The 20,844-nt window shown below is 38.9% G+C and overlaps 3 protein-coding genes across 5 annotated transcripts; 1 reads left to right on the top strand and 2 right to left on the bottom strand.

Annotated features, from left to right (window-relative positions):
- Positions 1-2,062: 2,062 nt before the first annotated feature.
- Positions 2,063-4,575, bottom strand: lrrc69 (leucine rich repeat containing 69). Its single transcript, XM_029443951.1, has 8 exons — positions 4,402-4,575; positions 4,176-4,302; positions 4,013-4,085; positions 3,092-3,287; positions 2,930-3,001; positions 2,731-2,832; positions 2,377-2,556; positions 2,063-2,170 (listed from the first exon to the last, which is right to left on the bottom strand). Exons 1-8 carry the CDS (start codon positions 4,573-4,575, stop codon positions 2,063-2,065), a joined length of 1,032 nt encoding a protein of 343 aa, XP_029299811.1.
- Positions 4,576-6,031: 1,456 nt separating this feature from the next.
- Positions 6,032-10,215, bottom strand: otud6b (OTU deubiquitinase 6B). The gene is made up of 8 exons (XM_029443954.1): positions 9,952-10,215; positions 9,351-9,499; positions 8,756-8,875; positions 8,268-8,468; positions 7,940-8,060; positions 7,171-7,232; positions 6,980-7,086; positions 6,032-6,632 (listed from the first exon to the last, which is right to left on the bottom strand). The coding sequence occupies exons 1-8, from the start codon at positions 10,025-10,027 to the stop codon at positions 6,548-6,550; spliced, it is 921 nt and encodes a 306-aa protein (XP_029299814.1). The 5' UTR covers positions 10,028-10,215; the 3' UTR covers positions 6,032-6,547.
- A 2,669-nt stretch (positions 10,216-12,884) lies between these two features.
- rab5aa (RAB5A, member RAS oncogene family, a) lies at positions 12,885-20,578 on the top strand. 3 transcript variants are annotated; one of them, XM_029443968.1, is made up of 6 exons: positions 12,885-13,088; positions 15,823-16,041; positions 16,436-16,587; positions 16,835-16,957; positions 17,684-17,777; positions 18,003-20,578. In XM_029443968.1, exons 2-6 carry the CDS (start codon positions 15,876-15,878, stop codon positions 18,116-18,118), a joined length of 651 nt encoding a protein of 216 aa, XP_029299828.1. In that variant the 5' UTR covers positions 12,885-13,088; positions 15,823-15,875; the 3' UTR covers positions 18,119-20,578. The 3 variants fall into 3 exon arrangements, with proteins under 3 accessions (XP_029299828.1, XP_029299827.1, XP_029299829.1); XM_029443967.1 differs by having other exon boundaries at positions 15,820-16,041; XM_029443969.1 differs by lacking the exon at positions 12,885-13,088 and adding an exon at positions 13,178-13,202.
- The last annotated feature ends 266 nt before the right edge of the window (positions 20,579-20,844 follow it).

Raw genomic sequence — 20,844 nt, 5'->3', positions numbered from 1 at the left:
TATAGTATAGCGATACTTTATTAGATATGTATTCAAAATGTAACCAAAGTCCATACTATGTAGGGCAAATTCATAAGCTCAGTGGGCCTGACTGCTTCTCTTTGTCTGCCGGACCCCCAGGCTCTGTCCACTCCACACGCCAAGACAGACTGGTGTGGTGTTTAGTTCCAGCACACTGGCTAACTTGGCCCAATGCCCTCATACTCTAATTGACAGTAAACTAACTAAGCTGACTGGAAAAAGGAATACGGACTTTGCTGAAAACACAAACACATCCACTTAAACTGACAGCCTCACTTTAGTTGGTCTGTGCTGTAAATGGATAGTAGCTTTGAAATTGACTTTGTAAAAATGGTAAGTGAAAATGAACAAAAGAAATAATGGAAAAAGGATATGGATTCATTGGCTGGGAGTGAAAAAAGTGACCTGACTGTGGCATAACAGGAGTTTGACAGGAAGCTTACAAAGTGAGATGGAGACAAGAGAGAAAAGTCCTTTTCTTGTTTGAATGAGTCTGGTCTTTTGCCCCCGAAAATGTCACTGCAATGACTGAAGACCCGATGTCCATTTCCGTCACCAACCGCTCTCTCTATCTTTCTCTCTTTCCTTCTCATTCATTGTCATTGCCTTTTCCCTTTAAGTGCACTTTCGCCCACACCACTTGGAAATTGATTGAAACAAAATGTCACAATTATGCCCTGTAGCTCGCCGCTTCAATTATTCATCAATTAGGGGCTAGGCTCTTTTTTTTCTCTCCTCTGAGCTGATTTTTCATTCAGTTTGCTCGAGATGTATGGCTCCCCTGCTGTTAACCAGTCCAAAGTCATTAGTTTCTGGGTTTGCAATTAAAGCTGATGCCTTATGCATGAGGCTCCGACTCAGTAGACACACGCAGTAGCGGCCGCAGCAGCCAGCGAACGAGCTAGCAAGCTCTGGAGGCGTGGATGGGAAATTAATTTGCTAGAAATGAAGTTCTCTCTCTCTCTCTCTCTCTCTCTCTCTCTCTCTCTCTCTCTCTCTCTCTCTCTCTCTCTCTCTCTCTCTCTCTTGTCTGGCAGGTTGGAACAGATGCCACTGGCTGGAGATGAAGATAGAGATGGGGCAATTATGGAGTAGCAGTACAGTTTGATCAGCACTGACAAGGGAATAGCATCTAAGTATGTATAGGTGAAGTAAAGAATTGGATTCAGCAATAAGTGACTTCACTGGGTCTATACACTCAAACCAGCTGATCAGGTACACATAGCTACAAATAATTCAGTCCAATACAACAGTCCCAATAAAACCTGCCCGTATGGAGTTTATAGTGTTTAGTCTTTCGAAAGTCTGAGAGACTTTACGATCATTTTGGAGGATGTACTTTATGGCGCTGTAAAACTGTATTGCATCATACAGAGAGGTGCTTCAATTATTTAGACTATCTACATTGAAATGAATGAGGTGGACATAACAATACAAACACCTCTCAGTAAATTCAAAATACAATATTTTAAAATGAAGTTTAATTGTGAGCCTCCATGTAAGGCTCATGGTGAGAATATGTACAGGATTACATACCTGCACTGACTGACCAATGTGAAGGAATCAGCTGCAGTTGATCCAGGTATTCAAAAGGTTTTGTCTAAGTAGTAATAAGTAATATTACATGTTAGTAATAAGCAAAGTCACCATGTGCACATCTGGTATCCAGCTGTTGCAGTGTTTACACTATTATTGGGTTGGCACACAGCCTAAATATATTCTATCTACATCAACATCACTTGAAGCCTATATTAAGCATTAAAGCGGGATCAAACTGGATCGACATGTTTCAATGTTCATTGGCTGCCACCTAGTGACCACTGAGTCAAATGGCATCTTAGAGATGTTTGATGGACAACAGTGTCATATACTGGAAATCATTGCACCATATGAATATACATCACATCTAACGACTGCCAGACATCTTGGTGAGGTCTGTTTGTTAAATGTGTATATCAACACATCTGTGAGCACAGTCTTAGTTAAAAACAAATGAAATGGGATAGCGAGATTATGAATAGTACATTTTTAATCATTTTATTTATCTTGTAGCAACGCCGTAGTAGGAGTGTCCATCCGTATTAAAGCACTTGTATGAACAAATAAGGGCGCGCACTGGAATAGTCTGAGAAATCCTCATTTGCATGTCCTGTAACACACATAGAACATGATAACCACATTTGAGGTAATTGTATTTTACTTTAGTACATTTCCATTTTTACTTTTACTTGTTCGACCACTGATGACATTTAAGTACATGAGCCACTACATTTTTCATCCTACCTCCTGTATTTACCAGGTCCCAGAGAATCTAGTTATTCCACACAACACCATAACGCAACGATAGTAACCAACCTTCTTCAGACTGATGAAATGCACACACTCCAGCCAGGTGGTGAGGAAGGGCTCCAGGCAGAGTGAACAGCAGCTGCCATTGGCCAACAGGGCAGTCAGGAGTGGGTAGTGGGGAAGCATCCTGTGGACCAGAGAGGACCTGTTTCTGTCCTCTCGCAAGACAAACCTGGCAGTCAGCTCCTTGGAAACAAAGGTGCAACAGGTGCAAATACACCAGTACAAAGACTTATTGTATCTTACACAGTGGGTGTTAAATATTAGGGGTGGGGAAAAATGTGAGAGTGAGAATCAATATAGAATCGAAACGTGAGATAGCAAAAGATTCACACCCCTACAAAATATGTTTACTTTTACCTTTAACGTAAGCACCTCCACATCCTGCGCTGACGACATAGGATCACAGCGCACAAACCGGTTGCCTTCATAGTAAAGCTCCTTCAGGCGCAGCACGTGAAACTACACAGAGAAATGTCCTGCGTCACACAGTGAAGTTTTTTCATATTTCACTATACAGCATTGTGCTGCTGAATTACCTAACACGGTATACTTGTACCTCAACAGGGAACATGGACAACTTGTTCCCAGCCACATCCAGAACTTGGAGTTTTGTCAGTGCCCTGACTCCCTGGGGTGAAAAGTAAGGTAATAGTTTGGTTATGTAGCTGACACATTGTACCGTTAAAATAAAATAAAAGTAACCCCAGTGAACACTCACCTCTGGTAGGCTGCTCAGCTTGTTTCTGGCAACATGCAGCTTGATTAGTTCTTTACACTGGTACAGCTGCTGAGGCAGCGACGACAAATTATTGGAAGTGAAGTTTATCTCCGTCAAACTGGTGAGATGTCCCAACTCGACAGGGACCTCCTCCAGCTTGTTGTCCAGCACACTGAGATGTCGAAGTCGACTCAAACTAATGGGAAACACATGTTTGCATTACATTATTCTTAACACCCTTTGTAACCTTCATGTCTTGAGATACAGATGAAAACAACTTTATTAGTCAACAATAGAGTTAATTAAGCCTAACATGTACAAGTGGTGGGATGTAGCTAAGTATATTTACTCGAGTACTGTACTTAAATACAATGTTACTTCAGTGTTTCCATGTCATGCTACTTTATACTTCTACTCCATTACATTTCAGTGGCGAATATTGAACTTTTTACTGCACTACATTTATTTTGGAAAACTTAGTTACTTTGCAGATTCTGATTAGTAATACAAAATAAAATCCACTAATAACTAATGATGTATTATTATAGATTAAGCCAGCTAGAGTAAACAAAGTAATTTAAATGATCTCCACCTTGACCAGCTGCAACATTAAAGTGATGAACACATTAATGCATACATAATATCACATCATCCAATAATATAACATTCTGAAACTAGGCCACTCCAAATAATGAGTACTTTAAGTATATTTTGATGCCAAAACCTTTACTTAAGTAAGATTTTAATGGCAGGACTTTTACTTGTAGCAGAGTATTTCGACATTGTGGAATTGCTGATTTAAGGAAAAGATCTGAGTACTTTGTCCACCACTGACATGTACACATTTTAAACAGCTAGTGGTCTTAAGAACCTGTTATTGCACATGTGAATATATTGGATACCATGGTGCCATAAATGTACCTTTTAATCTCTGGTGGAAGTCTTTGAATCTGGTTGTGGTTCAGATTGAGCACAACAAGGTGTTGTAAACCATCTGTCAAATATAAACATGACAATAGTTTTAGCTTTGTTTTTTTTAACACACCTTCCTTGGTGCTAATCAAGCAGAACAGTGAGAACCTACCTATCACATCAGGGGGCACTGCTGTAATTTGGTTTCTGAACAGATACAGTTTCTTCAAGGACTCCAGATGGCCCAAAACAGCGGGAACCTCTTTCAAGGCATTATTCCCCAAATTCAGCTCAACCAGCTTGCAGACATTTGCAAAACGAAAAGTATTTAATCACAAATGTGTGTGTAAAAACATTGTGGGTGTCTTGGAACAGCAAAACAAACGGAGAAGACTCACGTGATGGAGAGAGAGCAGCTCGGCGGGCAGGGCGGTGATGGAGTTGTTGTTCAACAGGAGAACTGACAGTTCGGGTAATCTGGAAACACACGTGGGAACGTAGTTTATTTTCTTCGAACTCAAATTTAAAGAAGTTGCTTTTCCGTATAAAGCTCTTACCACTGACTCGTTCATTTCCAAAAAACAACGTCAAGTTTCCATGGCGACAAGACGCTTTTTGGCACGAGGAAGTTTTGCTGTGAGGGTGTAGCGCCCTCTCGTGATACTGGTGCAACTTGTATACTGAGAGTATATGTCATTTGTTTTATGAATGCCTGTGTATTCAATTATGTTGGTTAGATATCTATAATATTTATTTAAAACGTCGTCTGGTTCAATTATTAATTTAGAAAACAAAAATCATGACAAAGACATTTTATTTTGAAACTCTGTATTTATTTTGAAAATACTACATTCACAGATTCAAATGGACTAAAAAACACATACAATTCAAAATAGACACTAGAGATTGGAACATTACATGTGCTGAAGAAATGAAAAGCAATGAATTTGTAAAGCCTTAAATATATTAATGTTTTTATTAGCGTTTTACATTTTGTTCTGTCTTTTTGTCAATATCAATACTTGTGTTTTTCTTAATGATAATTGTATGGCTATGATAAAAAAATATATTTTAAAGAAAAGAGAAGTAGCAGCCTCTAGTGGTGACAGCTGATCATAGCAGGATGTTTGCACGTGCTTCAGTTTGTTGATAACTATTAATTTCCAAAGTAAAAGTAGAAATACCTCAATATGAACTCCATAAATACAAGCACTGAAGTATTATCAGCAAGACCTGTATTAAAAGTGCTCATTGTGAATAAATGCTTCTTTCAGAGTAATATTATGTCATATAACTGCATTATTATTAATAATGCATGCGAAATGTTTTGATGTTAAGGTGAAGCAAGTTCTAAATACTTTATTTACTGTTGAAATATTAATTGATTATATTTATTTAAATTGCATTTTCTTCAGCTAGGTCTGTATTTTGTTTTGTGAAAATTTGGGAAGCAGTATTATGTCCAGCATGCACCTCAGAGGGTTTATGTTTGTTTGTTTGTTATAAACCTTCAGTATGAACAATTGACTACATTTGCCAACATACAATTCAGTCCTATGGTATTGTGCATCAGTGGCAATCAAATTGTCTAAATGTATGTGAAACTTTAATATTACATCAAATTTCATTTAGCTGACACTTTTGTTCAAAGCAACTTAAGTGCAAACAGTCTTGAGGATACAGACTCAGAACAGCAAGAATCTTGCAAGTACATTATCTTCAAACCCTTTTAGGTGCAGTGCATAAGCCTTAAATAAACCAAACCGTTAACTTCAAATTAGCTTTGGGGAGACTGAAATAATTAGGACGGATTGAGGGAGTAGCGTGCAGGGATTTCTTCCTCATTTTGTAGATAATTGTTGTTTAGGAGAGATTAGATTAATTGAATGTGTTCACGCCTCCTGCTTAAATTAAATACAGAAAATGGCCATTTTTCAGTCTCATGTTGAAAACAGTATTCATAATACCATCTTTTTCCTCAGTAATATATAAAAAAAGAAAGAAAGAAAGCAGTGACATACCTTATTAGTATTGTATGCGTTTATGTAGCATTGATATGATTTACAAGTTCCACAATTCAGTTCATCCAACACTACAAATGTTCATCAACCCCTCACTGACTCTGTTGACATATGAAGTGACATCATCTCCTGGCCATTTTGGATAGAAAAAAAGTACGTGGTACACCATTGCTTCCCAAAATGGGCTGAAGTGAACTACGGGGGTCATTGTGATAGACAAAGGGTGTCCAGTGTAAAATCATTTTTTCATTAGCACAGTGATACTGCTTGGAGAACTAGATTTCACTCGGCCCGCTGATATCTTTTGACTTCTGAGACGTACCACTATGTGATGAACTCATTCTGAAAACAGCAACATTCTCTGTTAACCTCATCTTAACATGGTCTTCAATGAGGATGGAGGGGTTGGGGGGGTGTTTCCCTCCAAATACATCTGTATTTAGGGGCCCTTGGTGTGAGTGGTTTGAACACTCTCTGCATTACACACATGGGGTGTATGTCCCAACAAAGACTGAGCTGTCCCTCAGCTGTCCTCTGCGTTGGCTGGGTCTTTTAGCTGCTCCACAGAATTGTAGTGCTCTCCTAGTCCATAGGCGTGACGCATATAGCTGCAAACAATAAGAACATATATTATTCTGTGAGTCAAGAGGTCTGAGATATACCTTTCCAAATCTGATGTGAAAAGCATGTGTCATTTAATATAGATAATGCATAGCTTAGAGTTAAACAAGTGTCTGTCGACAGCTTTAGTGTGCTGTTTGATAGCCATGATATCAATTTCCCAACATGCAGTTACACGAGGGTCCAGAACTGTCATGTCTTTCATGAACAAGTACAGTAAGCATGTAATGTTTTCAGATTCACATAACGTTATACATTTACTGTATATACTTTAACAGTTATGCTAATGCTACCTGAATCCCTGACAAAACATAGCAGCATACACACAACGTACACAAGGGTGATGGGTTTACTATCAAATTCCTCCCCAATTTTTATAGGCGAGGAGTCGGCCTGGATCACTTCCATTGGCGTGTGAAGAACTTGGGTCAAAGCTCGCAACTGTTGGGGAAAAAAAGTCAGTGATGATTAAAAAGTAAAAAAAAGAGCAACAAGCGCATCTGTGACAAATGGTTAACAACTCACTTCCAGTTGTCCACCCCAAGCTGCTGTGTGCTCCACGTCACTGCAGTATTTCTCAAACTCATCTGGAGACCACAAACACTTGCATGAATACTGTGAGTACACACATGTCATGGAATATCTATGGCTGCCATTTTTGGTCTTTAAAAAAAAAAAAGGATAGTTTGGGTGTTACAGTACGGAAGCAAAGCAATGTACTTCTGTAGACAGCAAGAGTTTGAGATCACAAAAAGGGCCACAAACAACATTATTAACAGTTTAAGTGCAAGCTATAATTAGAATATCTTAACTGCTTCAAGCAAACAGGCTCCATTGACTTTACCTCGCAGAACATGAGGGTTGCTGGTCTGATTGGTTAGTTTGTTTGTGTTCTTGTGTGACTTTGGTGAATTTCCCAAAGTCACACAATATCTCAACTTACTGTTTTATTTCAATGGAGTGGCTTTAGTGAAATAGAGATAATGGCTTCAGTTACCAGCAGAAAGGGCTGCCTGACGGCAAGGTAAAGTGATAAAAATATTCTAAATATAGCGTACACTTAAAACTGATATGGATTTCTTTTTAGTTGTCTAAAATATGTGTTGGTGCTCCCCCTGTCCACAGCTGTACTGTACACTGCTTAGCTTCAGTGCAGTGCTCCTGTCAGCTCCTCCAAACTGGGGCCACACTGACCGTCATCTATACACTTCAAAACAGCCAAACTATCCCTTTAATATACACATACCTATGGCGGATTGTTTCTGAAAGCCCAAAACAGAGATGTTAGGGTTACCTGTTGTGTACATGTCACCAGTGTTGGAGTTGGTGAGGAAAGGCAGGAAGTCGTCGGCATGGCCTCTCATGCGCTCAGCAGTGCGGGACCGCAGTTCTTTCACACTCATGATCAACGCAGGCTGGAATAAAACAGCATAGAATATGTACTCTGTGTATGACCTTTAGTAATAACATATGTATGAACTTTGTTGAGAGTTTGTCAGAGCACCGTTCAATTGTAGCAACTCTAGACAGTGCAGTGGCATGGGAGTGAAGACTTTTGCTTATTACATTTCTGATTGGGTATTCAAACTACGGCTACATAAGACTCCAATAACAATGTTTACCTTTGATCGCTGTGCCAGCTGATCTTCAATGGCACGGTACATGCAGTGGCCATCAGAAGAGATCTCTTTGATCTGAAGCTGTTGAGCGGCGAGTTTCTGAGCCAGCTTCAAACCCTCCTGGTGCCTGACACCCTGCAGGTTTTGCACTTCGGCCTCTGCTATCCTGCTCTCCCTCTCCTTCTCCTGCGCAGCCTTCTTGTCCTGGACAGCATCATTCAAACAAAATGCATTTAATAAGTACTTGAAACCATGACTGAAACAGAATTAAAGAAGGAAAGCAAACACAGATGGTTGAATAAACTATTAATATACAAGTACTTTGTTTATTATTCAGAGTGTTGTCTTTTGTGAATGGTAATTCTAGTAAATAAGGATTAGTAGCCTGAGGTGTGCTTCTTCCACTGTAAACTAAATGACAGTTATATTGCTGTGGGAAATAACAAACAGCAATAAAAACGGTCTTATTTGAGGTGGAACCTGTATCTCACCCTTCTCTTCTGGGCCTTTGTTAGACGTGGCTGTTTGGCCTCTTCTTCTTCTCCTTCTTCTTCTTCTTCTTTTTCACCCTCCATCTTCATGGTCTCCACTCCATTTACCGCATCTTCCACCTTGTACGATTGAGCAAGGAGAGCTTTGGTTATGTTGAACATTCCCTTTTATCGAATAAACAGACTTGATGTAAGAATAAATTAGATACAAATGTGAGAAAAAAGACATTTTGCGCACACATTTGCTTCTTTTACACTGTACCTCTCAACTGATTGAATACAATTATGTGCATTTTCAATACACCTGTCTGCCTCGTTTAGAGCGATAAATGAATTAATAACAATACCTGTTGAATAATAAATGATACAGATTGCATTGGTACATCTTTTTTTAATTCTAATGCTTAGCAATGAGATTTGTCAATTGCATGATGTGCGTACGTTTGCACTACTTGCACTTTTGTAATCATTGCATTTTGCAAACTTCATGTTCGCTATTATTTGTTGTTGCTGCATGTACAGAATGTTTCTTGTTGTTGATAGTGTTTTTGTTGGTGGTTGTATGTACTGTATAGTACTGAATGCACATATTTACCTCTGTGTCAGTTGTAGATTTGAATTGCATCAATTCCTCCTCATGTTTCTCGTTGAGGTCAGCCTCTATTTTTGCAATCTCCTCTGTCATCTGTTTCCTCCTTTTCTTGTCGTTTTTGGGGATTGCATTTTTCATGCTCTGGATTTTAGCTAAATATTAAGCACAAGAACAGATTGTCTGATTGTTGATAATTCAATAAAGCCTACACACACTAAATGCAAAATTCAGCTCTCAGGTGTTGCTGGATGTTGGGTGGAGAAGTGAAGAAGAAGAAAATGTGATGGCTGCGATGATCTCACAGATGGTATAAATGGAGATCAATGTCAGTTAAGTGGTTAGAAGAAATGTAAAATGTATTTAAGCCATAAATCATATGTGTCAGGAAACTGCTGCTGCACCTGTCTCCATAAGTTAAAAATAGTTTAGCTTGGCAGAAAGAGGGTTAGCTATTTTTATTCTAAAATCTTCGATGTCCCAGCTTCTATTTTGCCTTTGACAGGCGATGCACAACGTATTTTAACATCAGTGATGAGAGTTTGAATGACAATTTTGAGATGCGAACAAGCTGACCGTAAACGTGAACACAGTTGAGGTTAGCTACCTTGCATATCTTTCTTTTCCTTGCGGTGCTGCTTCGCAATCTGTTCCTCTGGTGTCTCCACTATCTCCTCCTCCATAACTGGATGCTGCTCAGTTTGTTCAGTGAGCTATTTAAAACTGACAACTGTTGGATAAACAAAGTGTTTTGAAGTCCCTGTCATAAAATAAGCCACATCAATGACGAGAGATACAAATATATATTCCACAATAAATAAAATGTGCTGAAATGAATTTAACCGGAAGTGACGAGGGCGCAGGGCGGAGCTTTCTTCTTCTTCTCTTAGCTAAACGCGATTACTTTTGCTATACCGCCACCTCTGGGCTTGTTATAACACTACAGTTATCTCCTGTCATAGCAGCCATGCATCTGTAATATATTGTATGTGTTCATTCAAATTATCCTTTTCATTTGCATTAATATTTAGGAGAATTTCAAGATAAATTTCAAGCAGGATCTTTTCTTGGACCTGTATTTGGATGTTTTTTAGATTATGTGAACAGCTTTTACAAAATGCTTGTTTCACTTCCACCTTTTTCCATGTCTTAGTTGCTCAAACGTCACATCACGCTTCCCTCCAATGTTCTTTTAATTAGAATTTCCCAACCTGGGTTCTGATCAGCCGAAAGGTTAACATAAATTTAAAAAAAATGCATTCATTCAACAGAGCCCTCGACCTCGCAATAGCTTCCGCGTAGTTTTTTGAGACTTCACTATATATTTTACAGACATAATAACTCAATCTCAAAAGACAAAAGGTTTTGTCTCTGTTTTTATGTACATAATGATAAATATTCCAGGATATTGGAAATAGCCAGACTGCCATCTTCTGGGGTTATTATCTATTTATAAATGTGCTCCATTCAATCCTAACTTCACTGCACGTTAGACATATAACTGTAGGTGTGGTGATGTGGTGATTTTTAGTGGTCTAGTGGTACACCTTCCAAACAAAAAACACTAGAAGGTCGGGAGTTCAATACCAGGCTGCCACCATTGTACCCCTGAGCAAGGTACTTAACCCTGAGTTGCTCCAGGGAGACTGTCCCTGTACTTAGTTCAATGTAAGTCGCTCTGGATAAGAGCGTCTGCTAAATGACCTGTAATGTAATGTAATAACTGTCTGTGAATGTTACCTAAACGTTGTATACAGTATATTAACTTTCAGATAATCTTCAGGCAATCATTAAGTTGTTTTAAGAATAACTTGCCGGGAACCTCAAGGGAACGTTCCCCCGAGGTCCTTCAAAGGTTCAATGAAAATAACCTTTTGGGAATCCTTCTGGGAATGAACTGTTACACCTAATGGGAACATTCCTCAAACGTTTTTTGTTTGTTTTTTACATTGAGGGAACATGTTTTCTTTGCCTTGTTTCCAAAAATCAATCTTTTTTGCTTTTTTCTTGTGAAGTACTTGATACCTTCACCTCTTTAGGCCTCTAAAAATGTATCCAAGGAAACAGTGAATCGGAAAAATAATTATTTGATTGAACTGCTCGCAACTCTTTGTGATGTTTATGTGTGGTATGGGGTCAAAAATAGAAGCCAAAAAGGTAGTCGAGAACCTGCTTTAAACAACAGTTGCATGGTTATGAGTGATAACAATAACAAAACTTGCTTTATTTAGACACAAATACTGATCTCTGTTTATGGACACATCACAAGGTGTTCTTTATCTCCCATCTGCTTCAGTTTGGTTCCTTTTTATACAAACAACTTAAAGGTATGTATATTGTTCCTAGGCTATAATTGTAAATATCAATTGTGAATATTGTGTTTTCATTCAGATCCATCTGCATTTGTGGATATAAAACTTAACATATACAATTTAAGATTTTAAATAAAGACATAAGACATCCAGATAAGTTTTCCCATAATAAAAATAGCATCTCTTTTTTTGTAAAAACAATCTTATTTCCACATAACATGTCAAATACATGTTTTCAATCAATGGCTCAATCAATCCAGAACAATTTAACATGAGTGCATTCATAAAATAAATGTAGAACTGTAGCCTACTACAGGTAGGCAACTACTACTACATTACAAACTAATCCATGTTTTTATCTCAAGCCGACTCGATTACTGTAATGCACTCTTTATCGGCCTTCCAAAAAAAACAACGGAGAGACTTCAGCTCATACAAAACGCTGCAGCGAGGCTGCTGACTAGAACCAAGAGGAGAGACCACATCAGTCCAGTGTTAGCCGCTCTACACTGGCTTCCAGTAACTTTTAGAATTGACTTTAAGGTCCTCCTTCTTGTATACGAAAGAGGTTGACGCTGTAAATGTAAATACAAGGGTCAATAAAGAGTTTGACAAAGACTACCAGGAATGGGTAGCAAAGGGAGTAAACCAGTTGAAGGGCCACAGGGGCCCATTGTTGATCTCATGCTTTCAAAATATGGTCCTGATAGTTTAAAACATTTACAAGAATGGTGTGATGAATGTGGTTTTCCGACAGGAGGGTCGTTAAGTACTGCATGGATAGGGAAACTAGGCTGTTATTTTAGACTATTTTAATTCTGCGATTTTACATCAACACTGTGAATATTGTACTGTAAATGTTCTTATTCTGTCTAATCTTGTACTAATTGTTATGTTTTTGCTGTGAAGCTGCAATTCTTGTATGAAAGGTGCTATACAAATAAAGCTTATGATTACAGAATACACAGGATTCTGATTTTTTCCGAAAGTGGATTGATTACATTTATCATTTTAAAAAAACTCTTCACTAACTTTAATGTTGACAAAATATGTGTTATCCAAATCAGTTCCCAATTAATGTTCTCAATGTGATTATTCCAACAATGTTTGCTACGAGAAGTTGCAGGGCAATGTATCATAGTCCAAAAAAATAATTAGTTATCCTTTATGTTGACATTTAATAAAACATCTGGCTGAGAAACTCATTTGAGGAGGGCAGACGTGCTGCGTGACGTGGCACGGGGGGCGGAAGAGCTTGTTTGTGTTTTGGTTCTGAGGGGAAGTTACGAGAAGAAAGAAAGGAGGAGACGTGACGGGATTGTTGAAACTATTTTCTTGGTTCCCCAATACCAACCCACCACAGTGTCCCGGGCTCCGTGTGTAAATACTACAGCAGTGGTATTTAAAGTTCAAAACATCGTCTGGCTCTCAGGTAGTGTACTTGACATGAATCGACAAGTTGTGGCTTCCAGCTGGCTGACAGGCTAACGCTCAGCGGGGACTAACGTTAGCTAGCTCTGTCGCTAGCTGCATCCAGCTAATCACGGTGATGTTTGTTAGCTAAGGGAATGCAGAAATACAGGCCTTTGTCACGTCTTACCGAGTCCAGCTGTTCATCTTCTGTGTTGTTTTGGTGCCCTTAGCAAGTGACTAGTAATGTCTGGTATAGCAAGCTCAATGACAGGCTTACTTTGTGATGGCTAACGGATAAATGGGTGCAATCAGGTCAGTGGGTGGAATGCTAACAGTGCGAGCATGCTAACGTCAATGTTTGTTAATTGAGGGTTGGCTACTCCCCATTAAATAACTTTAGTCAACCAACATAACATTTCAGTTTCATATCGTTGTGTGGCAATACAACGACTAGCTTGTTAACTCGTCTTATTTGTTTATTTATTAGTTAGATCAGCGTGTCGTTGTATGTGCTTTTCTTAAAGTGGTTGGGAGGCTAACCTTACTGGTCAGTTAAAGAGCTATGGTTGGCTAACAGCAAGTAAGCTAACTAGCTAGTCAACAAAAACAATTTGGAAAATCTCGTCCCCTTCTAAAATGATTACAGATGCACGCCTACAGCTAACTTGAGCCAGTGTGTTTCCAGTCAACTAACGACAGTCAAATATGTTGTGAGCATTGCAATGCGCAGCGTTTGTTGACAGTCGCTGTCGTCAGTCTGAGTAAACGCAGTTACTATTTTTACGCTGCAGTTTCTTAAGCACATTCGTTTTCTTCTTGCAAGGCTGCGTTTATATCTTGTCAAATGTTCTTTGTAACGACCCTTACTAGTCACTTGCATGGGCTTTGTGTCACAAAGCTTTTTATTCAAGAGTATTATTCCCAATTCCCGGATATGTTTTGGTATTTTAATAATTTGATAGGTGTGTGAACGCTTTTTGTCAGATGCATCCCTCCTTAGTTTGATATTAATTCAGCAGAGCCTTTGGTATTGCAACACAAGTTAAGGTTTTGCTTAAACTGTGGCCTCACACTTCACCATAGAGGCCACAATATCAGCAAACATGTCACTAATATGCTTTACAAAGAGGGCTTTTTTGCAGAGCCATTGTATGTTATTGCTTATTTTAATATGATAAGGTATCTGTACTTTTGTTAGTAAGCATAATATCTGTCTCCTGGATAAGGGAGTTGGTGGGAGGTGCACAGTTAAAGTCATAATAGTCATTTTTTGTTGTCGGGGACAAGATTCCACAGATCTTGCTTAGGAGAAACTTTCTCAGCAAATTGGACATAGACTGTGATTATGTTCTGACAGCAGCTATTTGTTGTTAAGTTAGTCAGCCGTTCAATGCTAAATAAGTTACTAAGCAATGCATGGCATGTATACATACAGAGGTTCTTGCAGTTATAAGACGCTCAAGTAATGTGGGTGGGTGAAAACTTGTGAAACTACTCTGGTTCTTGACAAGGCTTCCTTTGCTGGATCTTACTGAATGTGGTTGTGGTGGGCTTTCTCTGTGCCTCTTTCATAATTGCATTCATAAAGGCAAGGAATGCCTATGGTATTGTCAAGTCAGGATAGGTAGGACCAGACAAAACAGTCCAAACTAACTAGGCTAATGTTTCTTATGATACTTCATTACATAGATATATTAGAACAAATATTTATTAAAAACTTGACCAATAATCCCTGAACTGATCGATAGTAATAAGATGCATAAAATAGGGCCTGCGTAATAATGACATACACTTGTTCTATCAGTGTATTCAAAACACACTTTTGGCTATAACTCAAGAATTCATACGCTAATTATGACAATTTCACACAAATGTCTAATAGGATATAATTATGAAGTCATGACATTTTGGACAGACATGGATGTAAACAGCAACTTGACTAGTTGGTGGAGCCATGCAACCACATATAAGCAGCAATTCTAGTTTTTGCATGATCTAATTCTAAATAGGCGACAAAAGCTCATTCCTCATATTTGGCAGGTTTAACATGTACACTAGTTTATTATTCTATTTGTGTTTAGTCTTGCTAACCTGCATCAGAAGGATTCATGTTTGCACTTAAACATCCCAATTAACCCATGATCATTAGGACAAGCCACTGAAAATGTCACAGTTTAGACTTGTATATTGCACAGTTTGATTATCATAGTCTGCACCCTTTCCCCTTACACAGAAGTAAATCAGACTTATTTTTTTCTATGGTTAAATGTTTTTCATGCATTTTTTTTTTTAGTTTTTACATGTCACCCAGTTGCAGATCAAGCCCTATATTTATAATTCCCTTTGAATTGACCCAATACTTAAAACCACCACTAACCGCTTGCCCAAAATGATCTCTCAGAGATCACGCTGTGGTTTTTATTATTTCCCATGTACATAGTAAAACTGTATTTCTCACAAGTGTGTCATATCGAAAACCAAAAGTTATGTTCTATTTTGAGCCATGTAGAGTCCCTGATTATATCATAGCAAAGACTATAACTATAACTGGACAGCTCTAAAACAAAATGTCAGCTGTAGACTCTGCTGCGTCAAGATTTTGGTATCACTTTGGCAGTTTAAGAAAATTTGCACTTTTTACACAAAATTTAAGCAGATAGGTTTGTCATGTTTATTTTGAGGCAAGCTCCACTCATGTTCATTACTCGTTTATAGTCCGTAAACCTTATTTCCTCTCTTGCTTCTTGCAGCAGAAGTCCTGCTTGTGAGGTTTGGCACACAGGACACCGGGGGATCTGACTAGGTCATGGCCAATCGGGGAGGAGCTACGAGACCCAATGGACCCAATGCAGGGAACAAGATCTGTCAGTTTAAGCTGGTGCTGTTGGGGGAGTCAGCTGTTGGGAAGTCCAGCTTAGTGCTCCGCTTCGTCAAGGGTCAGTTCCATGAATTCCAGGAGAGCACGATAGGAGGTGAGCTTCATATCAACAAACTATTTCTCAATAGCTGCCAGTTGGTTGTTACCCAATTATGTGTGCTTCCTTACAGCCAGTTGGGTGCTTTGTTATTGTCATGACAGCATCCTTAAAATAAATATTTCAAAGCTCTTAAAATTGAAAAAAAATTCAGTTAAATTGTTTAGTCAGGATCATTGCCACATTAGTAAAGTAGCACTTGAATCAAGCTACAAATGTCATGAATTACTTTTCAGTAAAAGTGGAAATGTGTTTGTCTCACATAAAGTTGACACTGCTTTGTCTTCATAGATTTATGATCTGTGTTGTTTACATGGCATTATAAAAAGTATTGTTTTGGTGTAAATCTTGATTATCTAATGCTGACTCACCCCTCACCTTTTCCTTTCAGCTGCCTTCCTCACCCAGACAGTGTGTCTCGATGACACAACAGTGAAGTTTGAAATCTGGGACACTGCAGGTCAGGAGCGTTACCACAGTTTGGCTCCCATGTATTACAGAGGAGCACAGGCCGCCATCGTGGTCTACGACATCACAAACGAGGCACGTTCATTCACCCCTGACGTTCTTTATACAATTGTTCCAACATCTTACTCTAACTTAAAGTTGGACAAATGATACTTACCATAATCATGCCCTCGAGTGAAGTCCGATAACTTCAGAAGTGAACAACAAGTTGTAGTTCAAATACAGCTGGCGGCCTATATGGAAATGTTGGAATTTGAAAGAAAATATCTTTTGAAGTTACTGAACACATGACAACAGTTCTCACTTTATTTTCTATTTGTAGGAGTCCTTTGCTCGGGCAAAGAACTGGGTGAAGGAGCTGCAAAGACAAGCTAGCCCTAACATAGTCATCGCTCTGTCAGGCAACAAGGCTGACCTAGCCAACAAGAGAGCTGTCGACTTCCAGGTAAGAGCAAACACAGTGTGTCGTGACTGTCTGTAGTGGTTTGGCTTTTGTTTTTTTTGCTATACTGAGGGGTTTACCACAAGGCAAGATTGGTGGTTTACTGAAGTATAAAAAAACAAACAGTTTTCATTGTCATGACGGTGGCTCTCTTGTGGCTGCACACAAACCTGCTCCAGACTTATGTTCAGATTGAAATCGGCTAAAAAGCTTTTTTCACTAATCAACTCTTTTTTTTAGAAATAGCGTCACTCTACAGTCAATAGTCATGGGGCATTACATTATATTTTAAAATGATTGTTTTATATTCAAAGGAATTCGGCAGAACGTTCAATGGCACAGTCAATGAATGCTCCAAATGCCTTCTTTCAATGGTAGTGTGCACGGAGCCTTATGAAGAAAACCTGGTTTAACAGAGCAAGTAGATGACCGCTGTCGTGGTGCCTGTTATCTCCGTGTGGGGTTTTATTCTCGCTCGAGCCAGCTAAGGCAAAGACGAACTTGCTTCATGGTACACTCCTCTGATCTCCTACTTCTCATGGAATTCTCTGTTTTGTCTCAGTTTTTAATTTTAGGTTATTGTTTCCAAAGCATACAGGACTAGTGACTAGTTCCATTAGTCTTCACGGCCAGGACTTGAAGTCACATTTAATCGTCGTTTGTTGTCCCTGAATACATGCATGTGCGAGGACATATTGAAAACTCGTGTTGTTTACGTTGTGTTGACAGGATGCTCAGTCATACGCAGACGACAACAGCTTACTTTTCATGGAGACGTCGGCCAAGACATCTATGAATGTGAATGAGATATTTATGGCCATTGGTGGGTAAATCTTGACACTTTTTTTTTCTTTATATCTTGCCAGTGCATTTGTAGAATGTTGCAGATGGATAAATAGACAGGTATCCGAGCCAGATTAAGGTGAATCCTTCTGGTATTTGCTATGATTTATATGAATGTATTTCATCTGTAACTTCTGCACCCCGCAAATAAAAAAAGTTGCCGTTTTATTGTTGTTTTTAATGTAGTTTTGTTGTTCCCCTTCAGCTAAGAGATTGCCGAAGAGCGAGCCACAGGCTGCAGGAGCCAACAGCGGGCGAAGCCGGGGAGTGGACCTGACAGAAGCTGCCCAGCCAGCCAAGGCTCCATGCTGCAGTAACTAACGTGAAGAACGCCTTCCCTCCAACCAACCTGTAGAGCAGTAACTAATGCGGCTGATGCCTTGAATGCCACCGCAGTTACTAATGCAATGTGTTGTATTCTTCTCTCCAATTCTCTGCAACACAAGAAAAGATGCCCTGTGCCCTCACTTCTTTTTGCAGTAACGAAGTCAATGCCATTACACTGATCTCTCCACATGGCTCCGCCTCTTTTCCTCCATCATGGTTCTGCTGCTACCCAGTTAAGCCTCCTAACCATTATTTCCTACTGTTCTGCCATCCAGCTTGTTACATCTGTCAATTATTATTGGCGGATTAATGAAAGCAGATATTAGAGACATTAGTGCACCCTGCCTTCCATCATCTTCCTTCCGACCTGTAGATTTGAGTCTCATTTAGAGGAAGTGGTTACTTCCCTTATTGTGTGATAGCTTAAGACTCTACTGCTGCATTTATTACTCCAGTCTTCTGTTTTTGTTCCATTTTTTTTATTTGATCATTTTGTTACTTATTTGTTTGCTATATTTTTTTCTAAATTATGGATGCACAAACCTGTATACTTACAGTGTATATGGCCTACAATAGAAAAACAAAAAACATTTGTCTGCAGTAGAGCATTATAGAAGACGAGTGTATTATTGTGAATCTTAAAAAGAGGAGAGGCGGAGGGCGGAGAGAGAGAAAGACAAGGAACCCTAAGCTCCACACCTCTCTCTCTCACTTGGACCCTTTTATCTTAAAAACACTTGTGGACTGAATTCCTCTTTGATTCTCTCTCTCTCTCTGATTGCCTCTGCCTGCCCACGCTATCCATGTCCATTCCCCCTCTAAACCCAAAGTAGCACTAGTATACATTTCTCTAAGGCTCCATTCTGGGGTCATGCCTGCTTCTAGCTGTCCCTAGTGGCATTGTGCAATGTTTCACAGTATTTACTCTGTGACTTGAGTGTCTGCAAGGACCAATGCAGCACCAAAAACGACCCTGTTTCACCTAGCTCTCTCCACAACAAGGCGCAGGGGCCTCTGAGGTTCACATCAGTGTCTCCTGATGCAGTGTCCTTTCATCAATCCTGTACAGACCTTCCCTCTGTCGTTATACTTTGGTCTCTTGGTTTCTGTTTTTGGATGATTTTTGTTTTATGCAGATTACCTTTTCCACTGTGTTAATGTTGCTGGACCGCTGCTGGGTTTGCATCTGGTAAAAAGCAAAGGTGATGGTTGGGAGTTGCAATATGTAAGGCTACTTCATAATCAACAGTGTGAATCATAATTATTTGTCATCTTCTCCTGTTTTAGGAAGTGCTTTTACAAACTGGGCCTGGGCTGGCTGGCTGATGACAGATTTCATCCATAGACTCAATCACACGTGCCCATTTATGTGTGTGTGTGTTTATACACACATTTGCACATGAACACACACACATTACATCGACTTCTTCCCTCTGAACACCGTCAGACATGAACATAAATGTACATAAGAATACACACAGTCTGTTACACCTCTCCCTCACCTATGTCGAGCACACACTTTTCCCCCTGTCCCTAAGCCCGCACTATACATTGTTACACACAGCGACACACACACGCACACGCACATATACATACATGTGGTCAATAACTCTTCTTACAGGTCTTACTCATGCCTTGCACTAATGATGCTCATGAATATATCTTGTCATAATTACAGCCAGTGTGATATAAATATATATATAAATATATAAATAATATACTGTAAATAGGGTGTTGCAGTGTAGTCTACCTTTTTTCGATTTACCAGTGACAGGACTAATGCTTGCTAGGGAGTTGTGTAGAAAATGAATAAAAAAAAACTGTACAGTTAGTAGAACATAACATCTACAATCTGGGTTTGGAGTTTTGTCGCTGTTCCTTTTTTCACACAAATGGTTAAATTATAATCAGTGGTGGTCTTTATAAATGTATGTAGTGTTAACAAAAAAAATGAAATTGCATTTATTTAGTAGTCTGTCTTGTACCTTTTTTCTCAAAAGAAAAAAATAATATCCAAATATTTTGGTTTATACTTTTAACATTATCTCTCTTGCATTTCACTAATTCTTTTTTTTTTTTAGTGGTATCAGGCTACTTGTCCAGTATTCCTCCGTGTAAGTAGACCCAAACCTCCAGAAACACTGGTTGTAAAAGCTCCAGAGGAGTCGGACACTGTACAAAACAGTTTGATTAACCAACTGTATGCCCCTCCATAACATCTCAGTAACCTTGTGACGATATTGTGGGAACAGTGTAACAACTATCACCTGGCACGATGGTGGTGTGGTTCATGAATAAATGAGTTAACACATAATAAGGATGTAAATTGTATGGGTTTTTTGTTGCCGTGAACACTTAATTGCAGCCGAAAACATTTAAATGCAAGCATTTTACAGTAATGTTATGTAATGACCAAATAAATACTGAAATAAATTTGATCATTTATCATTGTAATCAGAGTGTGTGTGTGTGTGCATGGACTTCCCACAGATTGTTCTGTCATGTTTGCTTTTTCTAGGTTAAGACTTACAGTTTAACTCTCCTTCACTCCTACCATTCAACTCGACATTGAATTGATAAAAAGCTATTTTTATTCTTTGGTCATCTCTGACTTTTAACCTGCCAATCATTCTGCAATAATTGACAGAATTTGATTAGATAACATGATTTCTTTCTTTCAGGTGTTAAAACAAATTGTTCTTCAAATAACTATTTCTTTT

Source organism: Cottoperca gobio, chromosome 11 (genome assembly GCF_900634415.1).
Source record: "Cottoperca gobio chromosome 11, fCotGob3.1, whole genome shotgun sequence".
Lineage (NCBI taxonomy): Eukaryota > Metazoa > Chordata > Actinopteri > Perciformes > Bovichtidae > Cottoperca > Cottoperca gobio.
Note: the sequence above shows the minus strand (reverse complement) of the source record. Positions and strands in the feature narration are given on the sequence as shown.